Below are 21540 nucleotides of genomic sequence, written 5' to 3' on the forward strand. Positions count from 1 at the left end.
GTGGGCGTGGCTACAGACTATGTAAGGTGACCAGGGTAGGTCACATGAGAGTGCCTGGATCTGATTGGTCCGTGTGGAAGGTCTCGGAAGGCCAACGTGCTGGAAGAGGTGCTGACTTCCTGAAGAGCACGTGCGGAGGCCGCTGACACGGGGAGGCCTCTGTATATTGGCCTGTGTGTGGGACAGTTCCCAGGAGGCAACGGACCTCCTGAATGAGAAGCTGCTAAGAGGTAACCCCGGACAGGGGGAAATAACTGTGAGGCTATAGAGCCTGATTGCTGGACATTGCACAACCTGTGTGACCACAGGTCTGAGAGCGGAGCTCTATCATGAATTTTCTGTTGCTGGATATAAGCCTGTTGGAGTATATGGTTTATGCTGATTAATAAACCGCATGGACTGTTTATGTTGAAAAACCCGTGCCGATCCTGGTAAGGCTGTGTGCACACGCTGCGGAAAAGGTGCGGATTCATCCGCGCGGATTTTGTACAATCCGCAGGTGAAACCGCAGGTCAAAAGACCTGCGGATTGCTCTGCGGTTTTTCATCTCCTCAATGGAGGAGATGGCAAACCGCAGGAGAATCCGCAGAAAGAATTGACATGTCAATTCTTTCTGCGGATTGAAAACCGCAGATAATCCGCGCGGAAAATTCCGCACCGTCTGCACTGCGGTTTTTGATTCCCATAGGGAATCATTGTACTGTACACCGCAGCAGAAACTGCTGCGGGTCCGCAGCGGCCAAAACCGCTGCGGAACCGCAGCAAAATCCGCAGCGTGTGCACACAGCCTTAATCGGCTGTCAAGCGGGTGTCCCCAATGTGAATAACAAGCGCTACCTTACAAGATGTTATCTGGTGAAAGGTGTTATAGTATATAGATGTAGCCAGGCCTAGTGTCTTTGATCATCTATGCACCCCTGGTGTGTTGGCCAGCTGCTAATTTATAACAAACCAGCTCCCACAATCCCTCTCGCCTGATTCTCTACTCAACCCTATAAATTTAGTAGCATTCTAAGGGGTGCACTTGTGTGGGGTGCAAGCAGCAAAGTATATCTGCAGCTAAGTATCCATAAGCTGCAGTTAATTCAACCGCAGGAGTCAGGACCCCACACTATGTACTCCTTCCCATTTAGCCATGTGCTCCATTTCTATCCTCCTGTGTTCCCTTGCCATCCACATTCAGCACCCCAAACCCTCTCTATCGCCCCTCACAGATATCAACCCCTCTCTCCTTCCCTCTCTCATGTACAGCTCCAGTGCACTTCTCACCTTCCTGAAAAACCTCAGCCCATCTTGCCCAAAGACACCGCACAAAAAAAACCATGTTACAATTCTAAGTAATTACTCTCTCTCCTGCTACTGATTTCAGGGGATCTCTCCCCCAACCCCAGTCCCTCTCCTTCCTCACATTGAAACATTACTAACCTGATTAACATTAGCTATACTCCTTCATCTCCCGCTTAACTGTGCCCTCTGGATTCCACGGTCTATATGCAATAAGCTTCCTACACAACTACTTTATAAACAATTCTCTTAATCTGCTGGCACTCACTGAAACCTGGATTCAGGATTCTGACACTGTCTCCCCTGCTGCCATTTCTCATGGCGGTCAACACTTTTCTCACTCCCAGAGACCAGCAAACAGACTTGGTGGTAGAGTCGGCATACTCCTATCCCCACAATGCACTTTCCAGGTCATCCCCCTAGTTCCCATCACTCTCATTCCCTTCTTCCGAGGTCCACACCATAAGGCTCTTCCATTCCCTCTCCCTCAGACTAGCGGTCATATACTGGCACCCAGGCTCACCCACCCACTTCCTTGACCATTTCTCTGCCTGGCTGCTGCACTTCATGTCCTCAGAATTACCAACCCTTATCCTGGGAGACTTCAACATCCCCATAAACAGCCCCACTTCTCCATTTGCATCCCAGTTTCTATCACTAACCACTTTTCTTGGCCTTTCACACCTCTCAACCTCTGAGACACACAAAGATGGTAACATCCTTGATCTGGTCTTTATTTGACTCTGTTCAATCTCCTACCTCTATAACTCACCTCTTCCCCTCTCTGACCACAATATCCTCTCTTTCATGCTCACAAATCCTTGTCCACCCCACCACACTCCTACTTACCACACCTGCAGAAATTTACAAGCCATTAACCCTCATTCACTTAGACACCCTACACTCATCACTGTCCCCAATCTCCTCTTTTTCCTGTCCTAATCTGGCTGTACACCACTACAATGACACCCTCAGAAGCACCCTTGATCAAGTAGCGCCTCTCACCCTCAGAACCTCCAAACACAGAGTAAAACACCCCTGGCTCACATCGCAAACTCGATTTCTCCAGCAATGCTCTAGGACATGGGTCTCAAACCATGCGTGTTTTCAAGATTTCCTTAGCATTGCACAAGGTGCTGAAATCATTATCTGTGAAGGTGATTAAATTATCACCTGTGCAATACAAGGAAATCCTGAAAACATGACCCGTTTGCGGCCCTTGAGGAATGCAGTTCGAGACCTCTGCTCTAGGAGGAAAACTTGCACACCAGAACACTTCATCCACTACAAATTTATGTTAAGGACCTATAACTCTGCCCTTCACCTCGCCAAACAGACTTACTACACCACCCTGATCTCCTTACTATCTAACAACCCAAAAATACGTTTTGACACCTTTCACTCCCTCCTCAGTCCGAAAGCACAGGTACCTATCACAGACATTTGTGCTGATGACCTGGCCTCCCACGTTATAGGGAAAACAGAGAATATCAGTCAAGAAATCCGCTCCCAGCCACCAAGTGCTGTGACTCCCATCCCTCCCCTCCTCTGACAGTGGCATTTAAATGGCGCATCCGGCCATCAATCCGGAAATACGCACACCGGTGACCCACGTCACGTGATCGCGGCTCATCGGTGTGTCGGCATGAAAAACAAGGTCTCCTGGAGACCTCTATGGTTGTCAGTGCCGAATTGCTATGAGCACCAGCCAGTGGTCGATACTCATAGCAAGTCAATAATTCAGCTACATAGAGGCGATCTGCTCATCGCCTCTATGTAGCTGAGCCGATCGAGTTGTGCCAGCTTCTAGCCTCCTATGGAGACTATTGAAGCAAGGCAAAAGTAAAAAAAAAAAAAAAAAAAAGTGCTTAAATATATATATATTTCAAATCCCGCCCTCCTTTGCCCCATTCAAAATAAAACAAAAATAGAATCAAACACACATATTTGGTATTGCTGCGTTCAGAATCGTCCAATCAATAAAAAAAATATATATATATATTAACCCAATCGCTAAATGGCGTAGCGAGAAAAAAATTCAAAACTCCAGAATTACGTTTTTTTGGTCGCCGCAACACTGCATTAAAATGCAATAATATCTGCACCAAAATGGTATCAATAAAAACGTCAGCTCGGCGCGCAAAAAAATTCGTCCCCACCTGACCCAAGATCATGAAAAATGGTGCAATTTTTTTTTTTTTAGCAAACTTTGGAATTTTTTTCCACCACTTAGATAAAAAATAACCTAGACATGTTTGGTGTCCATGAACTCCTAATGACCTGGATAATCATAATGACAGGTCAGTTTTAGCATTTAGTGAACCTAGCAAAAAAGCCAAACAAAAAACAAGTGTGGGATTGTACTTTTTTTTGCAATTTCACCGCACTTGGATTTTTTTTCCCCGTTTTCTAGTACAAGACATGTTAAAACCAATGGTGTCGTTCAAAAGTACAACTCGGCCCGCAAAAAATAAGCCCTCACATGGCCATATTGACAGAAAAATAAAAAAGTTATGGCTCTGGGAAGGAGGAGTGCGAAAAACAAAAATGCAAAACCTAAAAAAGCTCTGGGGGTTAAGAAAAAAAAAAAAACCTCCCTAGATCCATCATGCACAAATAACTACAGAACAGTCTCCAATCTCCCCTTCATCTCTAAACTTTTGGAGCACCTGGTCTATTCAAGCCTTACCCGTTTCCTCTCCACTCACTCTGTCCTAGATCCATTACAATCTGGCTTCCGCCCCCCTACATTCGACAGAAACTGCACTATAAGTGACCAACGTCCTCCTGACAGCAAAATGTAACGTTGACCACTCTGTTCAGTCTTCTCCATCTCACTGCAGCTCTCTCCTACTCTCTATGCTAAAGTCAATAGGCATTAAGGACACTGCCCTCTCCTGGTTCTCTTCCCATCTTTCTGACCGCTCCTTCAGTGTGTTGTTCGCTGGAGCCATGTCATCTCTTCCTCTCGCTGTCGGGGTACCTCAGGGCTCAGTTCTTGGCCCCCCTCTTTCTCTGTACACAGACCCAATTGGATAGACCATCAGCAGATTTGGGTTTCAGTAACATATTTATGTTGATGACAACTATACACGTCATCCCGTAGAATGTAAGTCCGCAAGGACAGGGTCCCCTGCCCTTTGTACCAGTCTGTCATTGTAAATTTGTTTACTGTTAACGATATCTATAACTTTGTATGTATCTCCCCCCCCCCCCCCCCCTTCTCATGTACAGCACCATGGAATTAATGGCGCTATATAAATAATAATAATCCCGTGACCTTACGCCCGCTGTACTACAGAGCGCCAGTGACTGTCTGTCCGCAGTCTTCAACATCATGTCCGCTCTCTATCTGAATCTCAACCTGTCCAAAACTGAACTTCTACTAACCTCCCTAAATCTGACATCTCCCTCTCCGTGGGTGGCACCATAATAACGCTTAAGGCGCACAGTCTGGGTGTTATGTTTGACACCAATCTCTCCTTCACATCCCATATACAACCTCTTGCCTGCTCTTGCCGCTTACAACTAAAGAACATCTCTAGAATCCGCCCAGTTCTCACCTTGGATACAACAAAAACCCTCACTGTCGCCTTGATCCACTCCCGCCTGGACTACTGCAACGCTCTATTAATTGGCCTCCCCCTCACTCGACTTTCCCCTCTCCAGTCCATCCTTAATGCAGCAGCCAGGGTCGTCTATCTGGCTAATCGGTACTCGGACGCTTCCGCACTGTGTGAGTCATTGCACTGGCAGCCCATTCATTATAGAATCCAATTCAAACTGCTTGTCCTCACCCACAAAGCTCTCCACAGTGCAGCAACCCCCTACATCTCCTTCATCATTTCTGTTTATCGGCCTACCCGCTCATTACGCTCTGCAAATGACTTTCGACTAACCTCTGCATTAATCCGTACCTCCCACTCCCAAGACTTCTCCCGCGTTGCGCCAATCCCCTGGAATGCTCTACCCCTAGAAATTAGGCCTATCCACAACTTACACAGCTTTGGCGCTCCCTCAAAACACATCTGTTCAGAGCGGCCTATCATGTTCCCTAATCAGTGTGTGTGTGTGTAGCCCATTCACCATCTATCTTAGAATAACCCTCCATCAAACTCTACCACACCCAACAGCACCACAAAACTGGTGACTACCTCATGCAGGCTTTATCCATCCCCATTCCCTCAAGATGGCTGGACTCTCATTGTAAATAAGCCCCTGTATTTTGTGCCTGCCCCCACCTCATTGTAGATTGTAAGCTCTCACGGGCAGGGTCATCATTATTTTGCTTTAATTAGTGTATTACTTTTAATGTTGTTGCTTATGACTTGTATATGAACTGTTGTGTTGTAAAGCGCTGCGGAATATGTTGGCGTTATATAAAGATTATTATTATTTGCACAACAAGATAATTGGGAAACATTTTTAACTCCTTCACCCTTGAGCCTGTTTTCACCTCCCTGACCACGCCCAAGCTTTGTACTTTATGTTAGTGTTAAATTTAGGTTGATCTGTTTGCGTTTAATTGTGAAAATATCGGAATTTTGGCGAAAATGTTGAAAATGTTGCAATCTTCAAACTTCATAATTTTTATGCCGTTAAGTCAGATAGTTATAGCATTCAGAATAGTCAATAATATTTACCACATGTCTACTTTACATCAGCATAATTTTTGAAAAATATTTTTTATGTTAGGAAGTTATAAGAGTTTATAGTTGATCAGCAATTTCTAATTTTTCCCCTAAAAAATTTACAAAATCAATGTTTGTAGGGACCTATATCAAGTTTGAAGTAATTTTGAGGGGCATATGTGACAAAAAAATACCCAAAAGTGACACCATTTTCAAAAGAGCATCCCTCAAAGTGCTCAAAACCACATTCAAGAAGTTTATTAACCCTTCAAATGCTTCACAGGAATTAAAGCAAAGTGGAAGAAAAAAAAAATGAAAGTTTTACTTTTTCCACAAAAGTGCTGCTTTTGCCCCAGAGTTTTCATTTTTAATAAGGGTAACTAGAGAAAATGGATCATCCATATGTGATGGAAAACTACTGTTTGGGCACATGGCATGGCAGGGCTGGGAAGGGAAGGAGCACCATTTGACTTTTGGAGTGCAAAATTGGCTGGAATAGATAGAGGATGCCATGTCGAGTTTGATGTTCCTAAACAGTGGAAACCCACAAAAGTGACCCCATTTTATAACCTACACCCCTCAAGGAATTTATCTAGTGGTGTGGTGAGCACCTTGAATCTATAGGTGCTTCACAGAATTTTACAACGTTGAGCTGTGAAAATTACAAAATATCTGAATGTACCTTACCAGCTGCGGTGGAATGGGGTCCCAGGGTCGCTGCTGCAGGAAGCTTCTGGTGGCGATAGCAGGAGTGGGGAGATGTTACAGGTCTCAGACTGGTAGGAGGGGGTGATCAGCGGAGTGGGGGCACCGCCGACATTTTTGTGAAAGCCCGGAGCCCCCGCACTTTCCATGCTTTTAAATGCGGCGGACTCAGAGAAAATGGCTGCTTGTCGGCAGCGAATGCGCATACTGAAATCTAGGCACCAAAATCTAGGCTCCTGGGATCTCAATTGCCCATGCACCACCACTAGTGGCCATTTTCTCGGAATTGAAAAGCATGGAAGGTGTGGGGACTCCGGGAATTCACAAGATGTCGGCAGAGGATCCGCACAGCCGAACACCACCTACTACCAGTCTGGGGCTGTCAGCTTCCTGCAGCAGTGAGCCTGCCACCTGGGAGCCCGCTCCACGGCTGCTGCCCTCCAGGTAAACTACCGTAAAAGCTGATTTTAAGACGCACCACCAATCTGATCGCTGTTATAATGCACTGCAATATGCTTTATATTTGTCAGTATTAAACAGACAGAAGCCTTTTAGACCATGCTGCTGGCATGGTCTAAGCAGGACACCATTGCTGGCAAACCCGGTGGTCGTCATGGTGACCACAGGTTACCATGACGACCTCGCGGGGGCACTGATCAAAAGGGAGAGGGAGTCCCCTTCTCCCAGTCTCCTAAATGGTGTGATCAATATCGATTGCGGCATTTAGGCGGTTAAACAGCTGAGAGCGGTGTGGGCACTGCTCCTTTCTGTGACAGCTGTGGTTCGACTATAACATAAGCTGAGCTCCCGGCAGCAGTCGTGCCGGCACTGCTTCTGTGCCACGCACAATTGCCAAGACGTACCAATGCATCATCAGTCAGGAACCCCTATCCGACCATGACATATATGTATGTCAAATGTTGGTTAACAATGCTTGTTCTTGAGAATCTTGCAGTGTAAAAGCCTCTTTGCTATAGGTATCAGCAAAATATCTCAATGTGAAGAATAACAGTAACTTACCTGTTCAAGTATGTGGATAACAACTCCCAGCAGGTCTTAGTGGAAGGTCATGAGATGTGATCCTAAACAATTAAAGCAAAGAAATAGTGGAAGTTATTTTAAAAAGGAGAATCAGGCTCATATTACATAGTAAGAGGTTTTTCAAGTGCATCCTAGCAACCAGTCTGTGAAAGCGGATGTCATTAGGGTCTGTCTTTAATTAAATGGGTCTGAAAAAAAGGTTATTCTCTTTATATTAAATGGTAAAAATTGCAAAGTGCTTAAAAAAAACAAACAAATATTGCAATTTATATCTTATTACAATCCTCTACACTTTCAAGAAGAGAGTGATTTTTTTAGTGTTTGTTGGAAGGTTACTGGCCACCACTGCTGGAATCAGGAGCTCTGGTCTTATATTATAACAGCAGAAGTCTGGTGATGGATTCCGTTGAAAGGGTTGCTCCCTAACTTTTATCTCGATGATCTAACCTAAGAACTTGGTCATCAATATCAGATCAGTGGGGGGGGGGGTCGCACTTCCAGCACCCCCACAACCAGCTTTCCTCAATGCCAGCAGCAGCCGGATGTTGATAGACAAACAGTAGAGGGCACCACTGCACAGGATCACCTGTTACATGCTAAACAACCATGGAAATAAATAAAGAAAAAAGAAGCATGTATATATCAGGGATCACTGAAAAGTGATAACAAAAGAATGCTTTATTGTAACACCAAGACACACTAAGTAAACATTAAAAACACTTAAAAATGCACCAATGTAATCAAGATAGTACCAAAACCCATAAGCCGGATGTTAGCAGTTGCATCAACTGTGTAGTGGCTGTAGATGGGTACCAAAGATCAAACTGTATTGCAATAGAAATGTACCTGGCAGTAACTATGGTATCGGACAGTGATCACTACAGTTGATGGAGCTGTGCTGTGACATGTAGCCCCTACCGGCACTGAGAAAAGCGCATCAATAGGGGTGCATGATGGGTTTCAGCCCCCCACTGATCTGATATTGATGACCTATCCCCAGAATAGGTCATCATTATAAAAGTAGTGGCACAACCATTTAATTGGGCGAGATCTGCCAGTGAAGTGGACCAGAGTAAGAAATGTTTCAGTTTTACATCTATGAACAACCATTTAATAAAATGTACAGGTACCATAGGTTCACAGAATGTAAGGGGTCTGTGTGCAGTTTGTGGATAACCAGACAGCACAGGTATGGCAGACGCAGACATCACAATAAGCCCAAACACCAAGGGAAATTGGCAGATTTGCTAATATCATCTATTAGTGAAAAGTCTCATGTTACCAGATCCTCTATGATTTAGCTGCAGTGCACAGGGCCATCAGTACAGAGCCAGACCACGAGGTTTCTGCTTGGGACTTGGATCACTCTTATTGCTGGCTGCTAGAAATAGTCTAGTTCACTAATGGAGCTGTTTTACTGCCTCCTTAAAGGGATTTCCCTAAACATATCAACTATACACAGAACAGAGGATAGAAGAGTGATCGCTGGGGGTCCGACCACAGACGGGACACCAGGACCCTCCACCGGGGAGATCAGTGGGTCTGCTCTGCCATACATGCATTTGGTACAATAGTTAGACGTGGGCAAGTCACAGACCGGGGCGTCCACACAATATTAGTGGGCTGACACAGCCATGGTGACCCCAGGACAAGCACAATATCACATGTCTGTAGAGAGGGGCATGAGGACATGCCACTGATAACCCACTCAGCTCCATTCTCACAGGGTAAATAGAGAGGCTTGTGGTCACTGCACCAGTGGGGCTGACACACCACAGACTATCACCGAGGCACCTCTAGGACAGAACTGCCTGTGTCATGTGTCTGGGTCCCCTGACGGTCCTAATGTGCTGGGGAGGGGTCGCACGTCAAACATCTCACCTGCTAAAGCCCCGAACCCCCTCACTGCTTCCTGCAACACAGCGCCGAACACGTAGAGCCCAGTGACGTCAGCAGGAGCCGGAAGTCTGCTTACTGCCGAGGGCTCATGGGAAATGTAGTCTTCAGCCCTCGGCAGTGGCGCGTTCCTGATGCCGTTTTTGGACCTTTCGAGGCCGGAAAGTTTTTTTTTTGCGACAGAAATCCTCGCTTTGCATTTTGGGAAAAACATGGCGCTTCCCATGTGAAAGTGGCAAATGTAACGGAAGATCAGACCAGGAGCTATGCCTAAGTACTATGAGGAGAAGGTGGAGGATACACATCCTTGTGCTGGGGTGAAGGAGGATCTCAAGAGCTGCCTGCTGGAGAGTGCCTGTGTATTGGTATGTCCTCACTAATACTACCACTAGTGCCAGGACTGTGGTCAGCTGTGTCAGTCAGACCGTGGCAGCAGAAGACATTGTGAGGCTGCACTAGCGGGGGCCCTGTGCGACTAGCGGGGTCCCTGTGCGTCTAGCGGGGTCCCTGTGCGACTAGCGGGGTCCCTGTGCGACTAGCGGGGTCCCTGTGCGACTAGCGGGGTCCCTGTGCGACTAGCGGGGTCCCTGTGCGTCTAGCGGGGTCCCTGTGCGTCTAGCGGGGTCCCTGTGCGTCTAGCGGGGTCCCTGTGCGACTAGCGGGGGCCCTGTGCGACTAGCTGGGTCCCTGTGCGACTAGCTGGGTCCCTGTGCGACTAGCTGGGTCCCTGTGCGACTAGCTGGGTCCCTGTGCGACTAGCGGGGTCCCTGTGCGACTAGCTGGGTCCCTGTGCGTCTAGCGGGGTCCCTGTGCGTCTAGCGGGGTCCCTGTGCGACTAGCGGGGTCCCTGTGCGACTAGCGGGGCTGCGTGACATGTGAGACTGCCCCTTTAAATAGTGCCCGTGAGTGATTGTTCCAAAATAAAATGCCCACATAATCAGTGCCAGACAACATCCCATCCGTCTACAGTGTTGCCTTACAGATTGCTCCCATATTACCTCTTCCTGCTCAGAAAACCCCTGAAGAACTTGCCAATTGTTCTTTTTTGCTGTTTTGTTTCTTTTATCCCCTTCTTCCAAGAGTCTTCTTGCTATTTTTTTTTTCTTTTACAGTGTTAACTGTAAACTGTGCTGTAAAAATGAACCTGGCAATATGATTTTCCAAGTCAGTATTATGACAGCGATGAGCTTAAAAGGTTCTTGTAAGCAAAAAAAAAAAAAGTGATCAAAGCGTATTAGCTCCACATGGGAAAAACAAGCCCTCCCACAAGCCCATCACTGGCAAAATACAAAAGATATGGATCTCAAAAAATGGTGGCACAACCCAATTTTTTTTTTCTTTACTCATTTTTTACTATATTTCACTACTAAAAAGTCAGGGTGCAAGGCTTTCCATGGGAGGTGAGTGTAACGCTATGAGGTCATACTCCTTAGGACCATTGGAGATCCCAGTCATGTGACTGGCAGTTATGTGCATCAATGCCGTAGAAAGCCCACTGTGCTGTGAGGGGCTGGTGACTTTCTGTCCACTTACATTTTTTTTCCTATTTTTTACTACATTATATAGTAGAATAATTGATGTCACTCAAAACTAAAACTCTTCCCTCAAAATATAAGCCCCCCTTATAGCTATGTCAACAGAAAAATAAAAAGTTATGAATCTTGAACAGCGATGAGAAGAAAATGAAAGTGAGAAAACCTGTATCTCCAAGTCGTGAACAGAATAACCTGTTTATGGCCCAATTTGTACTAAATTAGGGCTCACACTCACTTGCGAGAGACTTGCACGATTCTCGTGTGAGTCTCTTGCATGAAAACCTGGCACTGCTGCCGGCACTCGGACCCGAGTGTGTGGCTACATGTATTTCTATGCCGCCGCACGCTCCAGTCCCAGTGCCGGCGGCAGTGCTGGGTGTTCATGTGAGAGACTCGCACGAGAATCGTGCAAGTCTCTCGCAAGTGACTATGAGCCCTTAGACAAACCCTTCAAGTGTCAGTGACGACTGTTCCAATTCAACAGACTCCAATTTTATGACAGTTTTATCTGCCTGTGGGACTTCATTTCCTTTTTAGGAACTCACGTGTTTGGTATGTATGCTAAAGGGTAAAATTAATATTAAGCTACCGTATATGCAGTATTAAAGGGGTGGTCCTATACCTAAAAATGTATTTCTAAATATCTATTTTTACACCCTAACCACTTTTATAATTAGTTACCCCTGTGATGTCCTGTTTGAGGAGGGGTGATGGACGCTGTGGGGAGTAGAGGCAGCCCCAGTCTCGTGTGTTATTTCGTTTAAGACTCCTTTCAAACGAAAGTCACAGGAAGTGCAGTAAAAAAATCATGTTTGGTGATTAGATAGGGAGAAGTGTAGGGTATTTTATAATAAAGCTAATTAGAAAAGTGGATAGTGTGTAAAACGACATTTTAACCAACCATTTGAACTTGAAGGGAACCTGTCACCATTTATTTATGTCTGAATTAAGACTAGCACCTTAAAGGGAATCTGTCACCCCATTTTAGCCCTATCAGCTGTGGCCACCGCCATCAGGGGCTTATCTACAGCATTCTGTAATGCTGTAGATAAGCCCCCAATGAAACCTGAAAGATAAGAAAAAAGAGTTAGATTATACTCACCCCGGCGTTCGGTCCAGTCCGATGGGTGTCACCGTCCCGTCCGGCGCCTCCCATCTTCATACGATGATGTCATCCTTCTTGCTTCTCCCTCGGCTTCTGCGCACGCGTACTTTATCTGACCTGTTGAGGGCAGAGTACTGCAGTGCGCAGGCGCTGGACATCTCTGACCTTTCCCGGCGCCTGCGCACTGCAGTATTTTACTCTGCCCTCAACAGGGCAGATAAAGTACGTCTGCGCAGGAGCCGAGGGAGAGACAAGGAGGAGGATGGCATCGTATGAAGATGGGAGGCGCCGTACCGGACGGCGACACCCACTGCACCCGACTCCGCCCCCCGGTGAGTATAATCTAATGTGTTTTTCTTATCTTTCAGGTTTCATTGGGGACTTATCCATAGCATTACAGAATGCTGTAGATAAGCCCCTGATAGCGGTGGCCCCAGCTTATGGGGCAAAAATGGGATGACAGATTCCCTTTAATCAGCGCCTGTGCCGCATTCCATAAAGATGTATATAACCCCTTGTATGCCCCCCAAAAACCTTTTGAAATTCTCCCACACTCTATTTAAATCATGCTGGTCTGATCCGATAGGTGTCATTGCTGAGGCATCTATAACTCCTCCTGGCTTCTGATCGCCATTCCCCTGCTATTGATTGTCGTGGATGATGCTTCCTGCATCATCCACATAGTCAGGTGATATCTCGCTCCTGCGCACTTTGCTATGCCCTACTGCGGGCAGAGCTTAAAACATAAGGGTGCTTGCTCTCTTATGTTTTAGGCTCTGCCCACAGTAGGGCGCATACGCACTTTTGTTTTAGGCTCTGCCCGCAGTAGCGCAGAGCAGAGTGAGCAGGCACGAGCCAGCCGTGTCTTGCACAAGCGCGAGATTTCGCTCGGCTATGTGGATGCTGCAGAAGGCGTCCTCCACGTCAGTCAGAGCAGGAGGACGGCAATCAGGAGCTGGGAGGAGGGATAGACTCCTCTGCAAGGACGTCTATTTGAATGAAACAGCAGGATTTAAATAGAGCCCGGGAGAGTTTAAAAAGGATTTTGGGGGGTATACAGTGGGAGTCAGGTGGTTATATACCCCTTTATGGAATGCAGCACAGGCGCTGATTAAGGTGCTAGTCTTAGTTCCTCCAGGAAAAAAATAATGACCTGTTCTCTTTAAGGAATTTACATTTGTAATTCTGCTTTGGTACCCACCACTCTGATCTTTACTTTCTGGTGTAATGATGTTGCATTACCAGTGAGCCACAATGCCCATTTACCATATATGAATTTATGCTGATCAATAATTTTTTTATTTTTTTTTTTTAAATGTGGGGTACCTACTGTCTGTTCCACTGATGAGAAAATCAACAGTTCTAATCTTTCATTCTGTTTGGCAATAAGCAGCTGTCAATATCCTCCTACTAATTAAAGAAGTTCATCATTTGTAATGTCAGTAGAGAATTATCATACATGCACATCTACCACTACATCCATGAATGTGACCAAAACTGGCAATTATCTCCTTATTGTAGGTCGTGAAGCGCTTCTAGCTTCTGCTTTTGTAAGCTTTCATTACCTGCGGGCTCCTGTTTCGTGATTTGTGGGAGCTGAATAGCTTGCATGTATTACTTCTAAAACCATGCCATTATCTACTGCTTTTTCAGCCTGTGCAATATTATAAGGGTTTGCTATTGACCCATTAAAAGGTCCATTATCCTGAACGCATGTATAGTAGACAGACTGATTATGTATATTATCTCAAGTTAATTTTCAGCCGTCAAAAGGAGATTATGTAATTTACTTTGATTGGTTGGGGTCCGATCTCTAGTAATCCTTTGAGTGAAGGATCCACTGCACTGATTTTGTGTTGGATGCAACACGAATGCATTGCTGCACCATTGATGCAACTTCATTATGAGGATTAGTGGGGATCCCGGAGGTTATGATATGATAGTATATCCTAGCTATGTGGCTTCACTTTGAGATAATAGAACTTTTTAAAGAGCTATCGCTTTAGTTAGCATAAAAATAAGCAAGTTTGTAATTGACTTGCTTTTTCTACCTGCTTTAAATTTCCTACTCTTGAGATCTTTTATCTTGCATAGTATACAGCTTGATTTCAAGGAGCTTGGCCACCAGAGCCTTTCCAAGTGGGTGCACTAGTTACATTCCAGGAGAAGAGTTAACTGCTAAAATCACAGTCAACTCTCCCCAGCCCATTGATTTCTATGCAGCAGTTAGCTGGTCCCTTTCCTCGATCTCGGCTCCTAACATGTTGCAGTTATAAACCAAGTCCAAAACCACCAGCCTCCACCGTCGGCAGCTTCCAGAGCAGTTCCCTTATTAATTTATTTCAACTCCTGAGCATGTGCTTCTTCAAGTGCGCTGTTATTTCTGTGTAAATACAGGGATAACAATGTAGATTTAGAACAAACCACTGATAGCTGAATGAGTTACAGCAGAACTTTAAAGCTCTGCACAAGTTCTGCTAATGCTACAGCTCTACCACTGACAAGATATGTTACTCAAGGAGCAGTCCCCACCCTTAAACCAGGAAATAACTAGACTGCAGTGGTGAGTTGTCAAGAGACAACTTGGGAATACCTGTTGTGAGCTCATTTTCGGGTTTGCTTCTGGTGAGGGTTATGGAGCTGGCTGTGCTGACAGAGGAGTAGTGAGTTCTCTATCTGGACTCCCTCTGTTGGTGAAGGGAGGTAATGAAGCTGATCTAAATGGCAGAGACCGGTCACCTGAGGAAGAGGACTGTGATTGGACATCAGGAATTTCTGATTGGATTTTAGGCAGCCGACTCCCTAGTTTCTTGCTGGTGATTTCTCCTGACTGTGGCTCCTGGTTTCCAGTTTGGTTCCTGCCTTCTTAAAGCTAAGTTTTCTCTGCTATTGTTCATATGAGTTTTCGTCTGGTTTACTTAGTTTTGGTGTTCAGCCAGCCCTGGCTGGGACTGGGCTGAATCCCCATTTTGTCTCTGATCAGTTGATCTCTTTTGCTCTGTCTTCAGAATATATCTGAGTGCTGATATAGTGTTTTGAAGTCTAGCGACTTCAGGGCCTTTTTCTATCAGACGTGTTGGACATTTTTTGGCAGGGTTTTTTGCGTGATTGCAGACAGCAGCTTTTCTTTCCTGTCCTTTCTAGTTAGTGAGGGCCCCATCGTTTGCTCAGCCTATCTTTCTATCTGTGTTTGTGTTTTCATCTTGTTTCACCAACAGTACATGTTGGGGGCTGTCTATTGCTTTGGGGTCTGTTCTGGGGAAGTTTAGATTTTCCCTTTCTTTCTTTAGGCTTATTTAGTTCTCCGGCCGTGACGAGGCGTCTAGGACCACCGTAGGCACGCTCCACGGCTACTGCTAGTTGTGTGTATAGGATCAGGGGTCTGCAATCCGCTAGTTACCAACCTCTCCGGTTTTCTGGGCTTAGCTTGCTTTTTGTTTTTTCCTCCTCGGTGACTCATACAAATACCCCTTTAAGAAAGTTTCTTTGGAAGGTTTCTTTGTCATTTTAAAGAGTTTTATTCTAGACAACCCTTGGTTTATGCACACTTTTCAAGGGTTTTCACCATCTCTGCTTTTCGTGACTGAGATGAGAATAACTGCTTCTAGTTCTAGGTCGCAAATACCAATGGTGGGTTTACAGAAACAGACAAGGGCAGCTGTGTTACGTTGTTTGCATTCTGAAGGAAACAGCATTCCTAAGTGAGCTACGTTGGTTTGAGTCCCAAACTGTAGAAACTGTGTAGTTAAAAAAGAAAAAAAGAAAAAAAAAAAAAAGCAGGAAGAGGCAGCCGTGTTGACCCACAGGTTACATAACAAATGATCTACATGGTGCACTAGCCCTCTTGATAAAGGCAGAGGCAGCACAGGTGCAAACTACTGATGAAATAAACACTCGTCCACCTACCATTCATAGATGGGGTGGCCGCCTACTATTAGAATTGCACATGGATAAGGCTTGTATAGGTCACACAGATGTAGAGCACAGTGTCTGTGCTGTCACACTAAACGATGCACCAGTGATCCCGACAACTGTACGACCTTGTCAGGATCGTTGGTGCCTTGCTACATGATTGCTGGTGAGCTGTCAAACAGGCAGCTCTCACCATCGATCAGGACCAGCAAGGATGCTTGTATCCAAGGTAAATATCGGGTAACTAAGCGCGCGTCACTTAGTTACCCGCTGTGTACCTTGGATACCAGCTCCCAGGGCGAACACGCAGGTATCCAAGGTACACAGCGGGTAACTAAGTGACGCGCGCTTAGTTACCCGATATTTACCTTGGATACCAGCCCCCAGCGTCTGCTTACAGCGCTGGGAGCTCGCTGATCGATGGTTTCTCACTGCCACACGCAGCGATGTGCTCTTGCCGGCGGGAGACCAACGATCAAAAAATGGTCCAGGACATTCCTGAAAGATCAGCGATACTCGGCAGGGGGGCCAGTCGCTGATGCATGTCACACACAGCGAGATCGCTGATGCGTCACAAAATCAGCGATCTCGCTGTGTGTGACGGGCCTTTAGTCACATCCATACTATTAGATTACGGGGCTGGTCAACACTGTATCGTACATATGGCTTTTTTTCCTTAACATCTCTTGCGCCTTTGATCTAGGAGCAGTTATTGCGGACTTGCCCTAAAGGTAAATGAGCCTTTAACCCCTGGTGGTATTTTCATTTTTTGCTCCCCCTTCGTCCCAGAGCCATGGCTTTTTTTTATTTTTCGGTCAAAATGGCCATGTGAGGGCTCATTTATTGCAAGATGAGTTGTACTTTTGAGCAGCATCATTGGTTTTAACGTATCGTGTACTGGAAATGGGAAAAAAAATCCAAGTGCGGCGAAATTGCAAAAAAAGTACAATTCCACTATTGTTGTTTTTTTTTTTTTTTTTTAACCATGTTCACTAAATGCTAAAACTGACCTGCCATTTATGATTGTCCAGGTCATTATGAGTTAATAGACACCAAACATGTCTAGGTTCTTTTTCATTAAAGTGGTGAAAAAAAATTCCAAAGATTGTTTAAAAAAAAAAAAAACGCCATTTTCCGATACTCCATTTTTCGTGATCTCGGGTTGGGTGAGGGGCTTATCCTTTGTACTCTGAGCTGACATTTTTAATTATACCATTTTGGTGCAGATACGATCTTTTGAATGCCCGTTATTGCATTTTAATATAATGTTGCATCAAAACAAAAAACGTAATTCTGACGCTTTGACTTTTTTCTCGTTACACCGTTTAGCATTTGGGTTAAAAAAAATTTTTATATTGATTAGGCGATTCTGAACGTGGCGATACCAAATATGTGTGGTTTGTTTTTTTATTGTGAATGGGGTGAAAGGGGGTGATTTGGATTTTTATTTACATATATTTTTAGATACTTTTTTTTTTCTTTTTTACTTTTGGCATGCTTTAATAGTTTCCATGATCTATACTGTAGGAACAAAGGGAGCGCAAATAGGGTCTTATCCGATGATAAAAGATATATAATTATATATTATCCACTCACCCGCTGCAGGAAAGGTAAAGCATGTAGAATATGCGTTCAGCTGCTGCACGTCCAAGGGTCAAACTAGTGACCGCCGACATATAAAATTCATGGAACTTTTTTATGGATTTTGTGCGCTGCCAAACATTAGACTCAGATCCAGTTGAGATGAAAGATTATAGTTTTATTCCCAACGCGTTTCAAAGTATCTAATGTCTGTCATCCCCTGAGGAAGAAGTATTTATTACTTCGAAACATGTTGGAAATAAAACTATAATCTTTCATCTCAACTGGATCTGAGTCTAATGTTTGACAGCGCACGAAGTCCATAAAAAAGTTCCATGAATCTTAATAGTTTCCATGGGAGACTAAAAGCTGCCATAATCCGATCGGCTCTACTACATACAGGAGATGATCACATCGCCTGTCTGTAGCAGAATTGCTCACTTGCTGAGTGCCGACCACCGGGCGGCGCTCATGGCAGTCTGGCAGTGACAACCATAGAGGTCTGCTGGAGACCTCTGGTTGTCATGCCAACCCATCGGTGACCTGTGACCACATGACGGGGTCACTGATGGGTGAGATTTCCGGCGCACTTGCCGGAAGCGCACGTTAAATGTCGCTGTCAGAGATTGACAGTGGCATTTAACAGATTAACAGCCGCAGGTGGATAACGATTCCACTCGCGGCTGTTAAAGACACATGGCAGCGGTTCAAAACAGCTGACATGTGCCGGAAAAGATGTGGGGTCAGCGCTGGAGCCCACATCAAAGGAGCGAGTCCTACATCGGCGTACTATTACACCTGATGTCGGAAAGGGGTTAACCCCTTCACGACCTTTGATGTACATGTTTGTCAAAAGTCATCTACCTGACTTTGGTGCGAGCTCGCATACTGATCCCGCCTTTTTCCTGGCAGATTGAGTGATTTAGTCAGCCATCATGAGCCTTTAACAGCAGCAGGTGGAGCGGAGATCCACCTGCGGCTATTAACCTGTCAAGTGCCGCTGTCAATCTCTGACTACAGCATTTAACACACCCTGGCAGTGAGCGTGTCATTCCTTGCGCCCATCAGCATGCCGTTGATGTGAACGGGCACCGATGGCTTGCCATGACAGCTGGAGGTCGGCTGAAGGTTGCAGGAGGTCATCTGTAGCTGGCCTACATAGGAGATCGTGATTTTGTCTATACATAGCACAAGCAATCAGACGATCATAGCTTCAAGTCTCCTAAGGGAACTGGAAAATAGAAAAAGAAAAAACACAAGTTCAAATGTCAGGGCGTTTTCACGTGCGTGTATTGACAGCTTACTGACACATTGCATTCCATCTGTCTTCTCACACGTCAGAAGATTTGCTGAAATAACAATAAAAACAAATTGAGACATGTCCTACTTTTTGTCTGAATACTCAATGTGCCAATTCTCATGAATGGTTCAGTGAAGAAAATGAGCAGCACATCATTGGTGACATCTGAGATGCATCCACTGGGTGATTGATTTTTCACTTACTAATTCTATGAAAAGCTTGCAAAAACCTCCATATTTTTTTTTCATAAATGTGTGTGTATTTGACTTACATTGTATAATGTTCGCTGAGCTGTACATATGGAGCTTTACTTATCCTTATAAAATGTTTTTTGTTTAGGAAGGAAAGACCCCCAAGGAGTGTCTGAGAGAAGGTCACTGTAAGGCTCTGCAGGTCACCTTCTTTGAATGTAAAAGATCAATAGTAAGTGCCTTGTATTCGTAGGACCGTTTGTTTAGGATGATCCATTGTGTCCGTTGTACTACCTTTCACTTTATAAACTTGTAGCTTGGTTTCCATACATGAGATTTGTTTTCACCAGCAGAGGCTTACCACTTTCTGTAACGCATAAGCTAATTAGTATGTTACATAAATACCTTCTGCACGGAAACGTGCACAAATGGGGATAGTGGATCACATCTGGTAAATCTACAAGATATGTTACTAAGGTACGGTCAGTTGCCTATGTGGATATATTTAGGGCTTTGTTTACGCTTGATGTCGTGACTCCTGCTATTTACTAGAACTGACGGAACTTTCTCCGAAAACATTGACAAACTTTATAGACTTACAATGATTCTTTAGCTATTGATCGTATTCAGGGTCCTTCACTGTGTAGGATGCCTGATTACCAACTCTACCAAAATAAAATTGGTAGTTGGGTTGAATCCTGTATCAGATTTCCTTTTCACTGGTTGGTTTCTTTAACTGTTTTGTTCATCTGTTTCTCATAGTTGGACAACAGAGCACGTTTCCGAGGAAGAAAGGGCTACTGACATGAGGAAGATGATCCCAAATGTTGCAGTATCCAGCAGTCTTTCTGTAGTAGGGGTTATGTGTAGTGAAGATATGTACTACTATGTATGCACACCCTGCAATAGCGTAGGGGTGAGGAGCATTATCAGGAGCAATTGTGAACTTTGGTAATGATTAATTCCTAATAAAATATATCTTAAGATTGTTTGTTTTTTATTGATAACTGTAGAGTATTAGCTCAAAGATTGTTTTATCTATCTTTCTTTCTTCTTGCTTATTTTGTTGTAGTGATGTAATCATAACTTTATGGTAGATTCATGTATTTAGTGGTGCATCAGAGGGTATCACACTTGTGAAGAACCGTGGCATGCATTACATCAGTTAGGCCAGGTTCTCCCTGGGAGGTTTACCATACGTCTGCACCATCCCCCCGTTTATCAAAGCGGAATTCAATGTATGTGCCAACAGATTGATTAACGTGCTCTCTGCAGTGCATTATTTTCAGGCGTGTACACCTACTGGAGGCGGACACTTGGACGTAGTAGATTGCATCTGAGTGTCCGCCTCCACAAGGCGTACACGCCTGGTAATGATGCACCACAGAACACACGTTCATGCTTCTGATACCATTATTGTCAATGAGAAAAATCACTAATGTCTGATTGAGGCCTTAGACTAAATCATGTCTCTAACTCCAATGTGAGCATAGTTGTAAAGATTCAGGCACTTACGCTAGTTTCATTCCAGATGTTTGCATTTTGGTGAAATATGTAATATTTTTGTTGAACAAATTTAGCATTAAAACTGGAAGCAACACAAAAGTGATGCCGATTTCTTTGTTGTGTCCTGTTTAAGAGCTGCACTCACTTGTTAGTTTGTAGAATTTATTCCTTGTGTTCTAACCAAATGTCTTCGACGTGCTTGAAAAAGACAAAATATATTTGAGTTCCCCAGCTGCATGTCTCGCAGCTGTTCGACAGCTGCAAAACATGCAGCCGCTGGACTCCCAACATATTTTTCAAGCACGCCGAAGACACTCAGCACACGAGCATGCTCAGATAGCGCCTTATCTGAGAACGTTCGCTCATCACTAGTTACTACCAGTTACCTGCCCCAGTTCTCGTGCCAAATGCTGCAGAATTCCTTTTCTCCTCCAGTCCTGTCTCCTCTGGTGCGCTGAGTTTCAAAACAAATCTATTGGGCTCTGATGTCGTCATGATGCCGGGGAATTTAAAGTCTGCTCAGAAAGTTAAATGCCACTTGAACATTCAGGAAGCAGGGGTGTCGCTAGGCACTTAGATCCAGAGTCTGGGCCCCAGAGCATGAGTGCCCTGCCCGAATCTCTAGCTTTTTTTTTTGCAGGCACACAGGGTTTCCCTGACTCAGCCCCTTGGTGTTGCTGAGTGAGCTCCTCACGCTCCCTGGTCCTTTTCGTCAGTATCAGTTACAGTAGAGGAATCCTTCATCCATGTGCAGGAGGAGGTTAGGGGAAAGAGTGCGGGGCCAAGTCTGTGGAGGACAACAAGCTGCTGGCCCTGAGGAAAGGAGAGAGAAGAGCAGCCCTTTCCCATGTCT

The 21540-nt window shown here is 45.0% G+C and overlaps 2 protein-coding genes across 3 annotated transcripts in view; one reads left to right on the forward strand and one right to left on the reverse strand.

Annotated features, from left to right (window-relative positions):
* The window catches only part of UNC50 (unc-50 inner nuclear membrane RNA binding protein), a 26722-nt gene extending 17044 nt beyond the window's left edge, over nt 1–9678 (reverse strand). The window contains exons 1-2 of one of the 2 annotated variants that reach the window (XM_073590556.1): nt 9543–9678; nt 7641–7702 (exon numbers count right to left, since the gene is read on the reverse strand). The gene's annotated coding sequence lies outside the window, so the exon portion shown is untranslated. Of the gene's footprint in view, nt 1–7640; nt 7703–9385; nt 9471–9542 lie in introns of those variants that run through there. The other variant, XM_073590557.1, reaches the window with a different exon arrangement.
* On the forward strand, nt 9675–20167 carry COA5 (cytochrome c oxidase assembly factor 5). Its single transcript, XM_073590558.1, has 3 exons — nt 9675–9922; nt 19330–19413; nt 19944–20167. The coding sequence occupies exons 1-3, from the start codon at nt 9824–9826 to the stop codon at nt 19983–19985; spliced, it is 225 nt and encodes a 74-aa protein (XP_073446659.1). The 5' UTR covers nt 9675–9823; the 3' UTR covers nt 19986–20167.
* The last annotated feature ends 1373 nt before the right edge of the window (nt 20168–21540 follow it).

Source organism: Dendrobates tinctorius, unplaced genomic scaffold (genome assembly GCF_039654945.1).
Source record: "Dendrobates tinctorius isolate UK_male_01 unplaced genomic scaffold, ASM3965494v1 ptg000117l, whole genome shotgun sequence".
NCBI lineage: Eukaryota > Metazoa > Chordata > Amphibia > Anura > Dendrobatidae > Dendrobates > Dendrobates tinctorius.